At 51.2% G+C, this 8,084-nt stretch overlaps 1 protein-coding gene across 1 annotated transcript; it reads left to right on the top strand.

Annotated features, from left to right (window-relative positions):
- The first annotated feature begins 731 nt into the window (after window positions 1-731).
- KCNJ4 (potassium inwardly rectifying channel subfamily J member 4) lies at window positions 732-3,321 on the top strand. Its single transcript, XM_005150352.2, has 2 exons — window positions 732-769; window positions 1,992-3,321. Exons 1-2 carry the CDS (start codon window positions 732-734, stop codon window positions 3,319-3,321), a joined length of 1,368 nt encoding a protein of 455 aa, XP_005150409.1.
- Window positions 3,322-8,084: the final 4,763 nt, after the last annotated feature.

Genomic DNA, 8,084 nt, shown 5'->3' on the forward strand with positions numbered 1-8,084 from the left:
CGAGTTGCTCCTTGGATGCTGTACACAGGGCACATCACAAGGTTTGTTTGCTCCAGCCTCTAACCTTGGCTACTCCTAAGCCCTTACTTTCCATCAGTTCTCCTTTTGGGCTCCATCTGTTCCTTTTCTTCTCTTTGAAATGGGAGGGATGCTCTGCACCCCCTGGAAATAAATTCCTTCTGGGTCAGGCTGGGCTGATCAGGATACTTGAGGGCTGCCGTGCATGTCCATGCTTCATTAGTCCTTGTGTGTGAGGTATTTAGCCTGGCTGAGCTCTCGTCCTGCTGTAAGCTATGATATTAATATAATGGCTCAGAGCAAGGGCCGCACAAGCTGCTCAACCATTGTGTCCTTGGTCTGGAGAGCGGCGACCGTCTGGCCTTGCCCTTCTCCTGGCAGTAGATGTAGGCAAGCACAGAGGCTGTGGGCCACCAGCTCATACCCTGCTCCAGCCAGACTGCAGTGGACCTCTCCATGGACACTTCCAGGCCCCTCCTGAGCAAAAGGCTGGGAGCTGTGTACCCCCTGCTCTGGGACTGGGAAGGGTGCTGTCAAGGGATGCTCTGACTGGGTTTTGCTTCATCCTCCCTTGCAAGGCGCGTGCCCAGGAGCAATCAGAATGGCAGCGTTGGTCCCAGCTCGCCAGAGGTGAAACCTGGAGTCACTGGGTCCCATGTGAGTGCTGCTGCATGAGATCCTGCGCCCTCCCAGCTGCAGCCCCCTGACACTTGATGATACAGCGAGCCATGGGCAGCGTCCGAGTCAACCGGTGAGTAGCCCTCCTCTCCAGGATGTTGCTGCCCTGGGTGTCCTGCTCCTCCTCCTCTGGCCCCTCAGGTCCTACCTTCAGCCTGCCTTTCAGTATATTCTTCTCAAATCATCTGCCAGGGTCTATTCCTGCTCCAATGTGTGGCTCCTCTCGCCTTCTCCAATCCAAAACATTCTGCACAGGGGGACAGTGCTCAAAGAAGTGGTATGGAGAAGCAGAGCACTGCATGGTGCTGGATCAGAAACTAGAGATTTCAGCAGTGCTGCAGAAGCCCCATGTCCCCAGGAAGTACAGCTCCAGCCTCCAGTGCTTCCCTCACCATGAGATGAGGATGAGGGTCATAAAACCCATGACGGAGGGCTCCAGCTGATGTGTCCACACTATGGGTGGGAGGGAGACACTGCCAGCCTGGGGGGTACTGGGAGGCTGTGGCTTAGTGGTTGTGAGAGCAGAGTGGTCTTGGTGGGCCTACGCACTTGCTTGATTTCCTCAATGGTCAGAGCATCTTCTGCCATAATATCTTTAAGGAGTATGTGCAACTATCCCAGCAGCATGTGAGGGGGAGCAGCAGTGCTGCCTGTGAGGGAGGGAAGCTGGAGGGGCAAATGTCTCCCAGAAAATGTGTGTGGAGCTTCTGTCAGGGAAACTGCCAGCACTTTGGCTGTTGATCTCCAAATTACACCTTTGGCTTCGGATGCAGGATGCTGGGAGCCACGCACGTTGCTGTGGCAACAGAATTGTCCTGAGCTCAGGAAGTGTATAAACATTGTCACCAATGCACCATGAAATCAGAGAGGAGAAAATAGAAACTCCAGGCCTTATGTAATGTCAGGGCCAAAGTGTGGCCAGGCTGCGGGTGTTTGCTCCCAGGGCCCATGGCTGTCCCAGCTGCTGTCAGATTTGGAAGCCTTGAATCCCTCCTCACCGCAAAGGCTGGAAGGTAGCACAGTGCTACAGGCTTCTGCTGCTCTGCTGCCCTGTCAGGACTTCCATAGATACAACCTCCTGGCAGAAAGACTTGGCAAATAATGCAGCTGAGCTCCACCAGTTCGGTCAGGGTGGCCCCACGGTGCAATAACCAGGGAAACGTGCTGTTGTGATATTCAACACAGCGGTACCGTAGCCATGTGAGCCACCCACACGTCTCCCGCCCTCACTGTCTCAGTGGTTGCTGTTATTCTTCATGTATTTCTGCTGGCAATGCCTGTTTCTTCTCTTCCAGGTACAGCATCGTCTCAACTGAAGAGGATGGACACAAGGTCTCTGCTCTGGGCAGCATGAACGGGCACAGCCGGAACGGGAAGGGCCATGCCCCCCGGCGGAAGCACCGCAACCGTTTTGTGAAGAAGAATGGGCAGTGCAATGTCTACTTTGCCAATCTGAGCAACAAGTCTCAGCGCTACATGGCCGACATCTTCACCACCTGTGTGGACACGCGCTGGCGCTACATGCTGATGATCTTCTCTGCTGCCTTCCTGGTCTCCTGGCTCTTCTTTGGCTTCCTCTTCTGGTGCATCGCTTTCTTCCATGGTGACCTCAACGCACCAGCAGTGGGAGGCAGTCCCTCTCTCCTCAAGCCCTGCATCATGCACGTGAACAGCTTCCTAGGGGCTTTTCTTTTCTCAGTGGAGACACAGACAACCATTGGGTATGGCTTCCGCTGCGTGACTGAGGAGTGCCCACTGGCTATCATGGCAGTTGTGGTCCAGTCCATCGTGGGCTGCGTTATTGACTCCTTCATGATTGGCACTATCATGGCCAAGATGGCAAGGCCTAAGAAGAGGGCCCAGACTCTCCTCTTCAGTCATCACGCAGTCATCTCTGTGCGGGATGGCAAACTGTGCCTCATGTGGCGGGTAGGCAACCTGAGGAGGAGCCACATTGTGGAGGCCCATGTCCGAGCCCAGCTCATCAAGCCCTACATGACAGAGGAAGGGGAATATCTCCCACTGGACCAGCGGGACCTAAATGTGGGCTACGATGTGGGTCTTGATCGTATATTTTTGGTCTCACCCATTATTATCGTTCATGAGATCGATGAGGAGAGTCCACTTTATGGGATTGGCAAGGAGGAGCTGGAGACGGAGAACTTTGAGATTGTTGTTATCCTTGAGGGGATGGTGGAAGCCACAGCCATGACCACACAGGCACGAAGCTCTTACCTTGCTAGTGAAATCCTTTGGGGTCATCGCTTCGAACCAGTTGTGTTTGAGGAGAAGAACCACTACAAAGTGGATTATTCACGCTTTCACAAGACCTACGAGGTAGCTGGCACACCTTGCTGCTCAGCCCGGGAGCTGCAAGAAAGCAAGATGACTATCCTACCTTCTCCCCGACCTCCCAGTGCCTTCTGCTATGAGAATGAGCTGGCTCTTGTCAGTCAAGACGAAGATGAAGATGATGATGAAGTGGGTGTGGTGTTAGGAGGCAGCACTAAGGAGGAGGGAGGCGTCATCCAGATGATGGATTTTGGAAGCCACCTGGACCTGGAGCGGCTCCAGGCAACTCTGCCCCTAGATACAATCTCATACCGCAGGGAATCAGCCATCTAACTCCTCCAGCCTCCCCATTCTACACCTGTTGCCCACAGTCTCCTCTGTTCTGCACCCGTACATAGCTGGATAAGCCCCTTGCCCACCAAAAAACGCCTCCCATGACTGCATTTCAGCCCCTGAGTACATCAAGGCCTGGAGCTGCTCTGATATACTCCCTTTCCCATTAAGTCATACTACCTGGAAGAGGAGCGAGGATACATGACTCTCCCTATATGTGCAGTTTGTGCTAGGACCCCTTTCCTGCCCAGAGACAGGAGAGCAGCAGGCCTGGTTTCTCATCTCTGGAGAGGCAACAGGAGTCCCTCCTCTCAATGGACAGACTGGGACCTACAGCAAGTGTTTCTGCTGCTGAGGGAACAGCAGACTGTCTCAACAGATACCCTCTCAACATGGGTAGGCACCATGGCTGTCAAGAGTTGACTGCCACTAGGAAGGAGAGAAGCGATATCTAAGCACTGACCAGATAAGGATGGATGGGAGAGCTTCGGACTCTTGGAGGAAGTGGGGAAGGATCTCAAGGGAGGGGTTTACTTGCATGTTTATTGCTTGTTGAACATGACTGTGTATAAAACAGAATGAGAACTAAAATCCATATTCTTCCACTGCAAATGCCAAGCTAGGAGACAAGGACGCTCTATGTAGCCTACTCTGCACTCTCCTTGGCTTTTGGAATCTGTCACCTCCAGAAGCAGCTCAGTTCCACAGACTCAGACCTGGTTCTCCCACTCCTCTTGCAAAACACATCCTGCTCCTCTGCGGAGATGGCTGTCAGAGGGGGCAGGGCCCTGTGTTTGCACACTCAGACTGCTCCCTGGCACAGCGCAGCTGGGATGACAGACAAGTGACCTGACTGGCCAGCAGACCCTCAACTTCCTCCTTTCACCTCCTCCGTTCTTCTCCCTGCTGCCATCGGCTGTAAAACTGAATTTGTAACTATTTATTTTTAATAAAGTCTAATATCCCAGGGGAGGTTTGGAAGTAAAGGAGAGACCCCAAGGTTGGAGCTGGGTGTAGAGACTGGTGAGAGTTATTAGTGCTGGTGTTTGCTGTTTGTATGGTGTTGGTGCCTGGAAGCTTCACCACAAGGGCTCCCCTGTTCTGGGCCTCTCTAGTACAGACTTACAATAGGAGACTCAGAGAATTTGCTCAGGGAGAAGATCATACAAAATGAATGTATGCAGGGAAGCATTCCCATTAAAAGTACCAGTAGGATGGGTCAAACAATCCTGCTCGCTTTGGAGATGGGAGTTTTGCCCAGGAAAGCTTTATAGACATGCTTGATGAAGAGGCAGAGATGTGTCAGACACTGTTCTAGATGTAAAGAACAAAAAACCCATGAAAGACCTCAAAGCCTCTTTTTTTTTTTTGTTTTCTTTTAATTTGATAGAGGCAAGTAAGAAGCAGGGAGAGTGAGGGAGGACATCGACCAGAGCTGGAGCTGTAGCATCACTTTGTTCTCATTCCACAAAAGATGCAAAAACCTGAGGAGCCTTTTCCTTTAGGAGCAGCAGAATCACCCCTTCAAAACTGTAGATGATATGAGGACAAACAGACAAACAGGTAGCTCAGGAAGATGCTCCAGGCACCCATCAGTTGTGCTATGGCTGAAGAAATATGTCTCACCCAACACTTGAACTACACAGGATAAAATCAGCATCTTGATATCAACTTGGAATTAGTTCAAAAAGCAAGAGGAAGGAGGGAAGAAGCAGAAGGGGAAGGAAGGAAATAGTAGGAGTGAGAGGAAGAAGGAGGCACAGCAAGGCAAGTGGAGGAGGAGGAAGGGAAAAAGAAGAAGAGAAAGTAACGTAATAGGGACGTGCATGTGAGAAAGAGTGGAGATGGGTTAACAAGACAGGTGTGGTCCCAGATGTGGCTATTTCTCATCCCAGCATGTAGGTTCTGTGGGAAACAGCTGCCCACCCAAGCAGTGATCTGACACCTTTGGGAATCCTAGCCAAGAAGGGAAGAGGAGCTGGCAGAAGGATAAAAAGAGAGCAGAGAGATGACAACCAAAGAGCAAGGCAACAGGACAGGGGTGGAGAAAGGCATCACTCCTAGTGCCTTTCTAACACCTTTCTCTCCTCCCACTGGGTATAGAGTAGGAACAGGAGAGCTTAGATTGTGGTGCCTCCTGACTTGAGAGACAGCCTCATTTTTCCACTTGTGTCCCTGTCCCAACTCTCCTCCCCAGTGTTAATTAATGAAGTCCCTCCCTCCCTTTATTACTTATTTATTGTCCCCAGAGGGAATAAGCAGAGGCTGGTATTGACCTGGCTTTTAATACAGCTTTCAGAGCCCAGTGCCTGCCATTGGCCATGGCAGCAGAAACAAATTAATGGACCGAGAGGGAAGGACTCTGTGTGCGAGGACGCGGGCATCCAGGACACAGGCTGGGGTGGTGGCCTCTAGGAGAGGGGGAATCCACGTGGCTGGGCACCCTCCACTCTCACTGAGGTACAGCATCCTTCAGAGGCAGATGGCAAAGCTTGGTGGGTTGAAGTGCCCACAATATGGTCGTTCTTGTGAGGTGCATCTCAAAGGAGTGAGTGCGCAGGGGAGCCAGGCAAGGAGGGGGCAGTTGAGGTGTACCAGGGCCATGGGCAGGCACAGCTGGGGTGGTTGAAGGAGGTCATAGGCCAGCATTGCCACTTGCTTCAGCTGGTGGGGTCCTTGAGGGAAAAATGGGAAAAGAAGCAATCAGGCTAAAGGAACAAACATCATGTGGTCATGCTGGTATCCCAGCTCCCTCCTTCTGTTTGAACCTGTTGGCCCTTTTCATGTCATGTTTGGCATCACGATGAAGAAGCCACTGAGGAAAATCAGCTAAAACCCTGTCATTCACAATAAAATTGGGAGAAGGCTGTCAACACTGTCAAGTCATTAGAGAGGGGAGAGAGCTGGGAAGGACCCAAGGGAGACAAGAGGTCTAAGGGGAGGGGATAGAGGGAAGGAAAGAAACAGCCGGAGTGCTGGAGAACAGGGGTGATGCTTAAGTCTCTGCCCATCAGGCACTCCTCCTGCAGCTGTGCTTATGTTGTCGAAACAGCACATTCCTCGGACACACACAGCGTGGGGAATCACTCCTCCCACTAACAAGTGCTCTTCGGCCTCTGCAAGCTGCACATATGCCCACAGGCTTTGCTCCTACACAGCAGTACATATGTACATCCTTCTGCACAGGTGCTGTGTACCTGCACGCTTGAGTCACAGAGTACTCGTGCCCAAGGACACACTACACATGAATGTCCTATGTGGGGGTGAAAGCCATCCTTTGCCACAGGTTCATCCCAATGACACCCAACAGCACACACACAAACACCATGTGACAGCAGCATATATTTCAGCAAGTGCCCCTCTGGCTGTGTGCTGGGGACTCCTTTATGCAACCTGTGAAAGGCCACCAGGAGAATCCACCCTGGAAGGCTGTTTGCTCTAAAGAAGGTTGGACATTGTTAAGGAGTCTGCAGATCAGCTCTCCAAGCTATTCACAACCAAAAACACACTGATATTTTGGCTTTTGCATACAATACCTGGAACATCGCTTTTCAGGTAGTTGACAAACTCTTGTCCTGTGCTCTTCAGAGAAGATACCCCTATTGCATGCCAGGGCATGAAATCCCCAGGCTCCTTCCCTCCTCCAGGATCTGATGGAGGGGCTGCTTCCCTAGGAAGAGTGTCCCTAATCCCAACGGGCTGGCAGCTGGCTTCTCAGGAGGAAGACACTGCTGCTTTGTTTATCTGCCTGCAACCTATATTTCTTTTCCTTCCTGACTTCTGAGCTTCTTACTTGGCTTGTTATTAAAAGCTATTCAAATACCAGGAAGATAATGGGAAGAGGAAGGACTTTCTCCCTATGAATAAAATCCAGGCACTGGTTCAGATCCTCCAACCCATGACAGCTAACTACGCTGCTGTCGGTCTTGCCAGCTTCCAAATGAATGTTGTTGTTTTAAATGACACTTGACAAACTCGTTTCATGTTCTATTTTTGGTGACACTTTTGGACAGCCCTTTTGAAAACTAATCATCATTGGCACCTTTCAACTCACCCAAAACTTGCTCAGCAAAACATTTTGACACATGCTGCAACTAAAAATATTTTCAAGAACCACAACAATGATCTCAAAAGGGGAGAAAATGGATTTGGATTTCCATGATCAGGAAATGCTGTTGAAAATGTCCATGCTGCTGAACAAATGTGCTCCTTTTCAACCAGCTCGGCTTCATCCAGGTTTTGCCCAAGAGCAGGGCACACGATGCTGCTCCAGCAGCTGCATGCAGGCTTGTGATCTCTGTGTGGCAAAACGCCTCCTCTGTTGCCTTCTCTGAGCTTCAGCAGCACTTCTTTGCCTTTGCAGGAGGGCCTGAGGTCTCTGCCAGCTTTTGGACAGGCAATATGAAGTGGCCATGGGTTTAAATGTAAAAAAAAAAAAAAAAAAAAAAGAGTGAGAAAAAAATAACTTTACCTTCCCAGGCCATTAAGGGCTTGCTCTTGACCCTGCGAAGTCAATGAGACTTTTGCCATTGCCCGTGGTAAGAGCAGAGCTGGGCCCTAATGGAGTGCCACTATTGGAAAACCCCGCAAGCACCAGCCCTGTGCTAAATCCACTGAGCCAGGAGAGACTATTGCAGGCTGCACAGGAGGGGGAGAGAAGGGAGGGAAGCCTGCCGGGATGCTGAAAGCATGGGGCGCTGTAGGGCCAGCTGGGGTGGCCTCGCTAGGGCAGAAGTGGGACAGCAGAGGGATGGGGAAGGCAG

Source organism: Melopsittacus undulatus, chromosome 5 (assembly GCF_012275295.1).
Source record: "Melopsittacus undulatus isolate bMelUnd1 chromosome 5, bMelUnd1.mat.Z, whole genome shotgun sequence".
Lineage (NCBI taxonomy): Eukaryota > Metazoa > Chordata > Aves > Psittaciformes > Psittaculidae > Melopsittacus > Melopsittacus undulatus.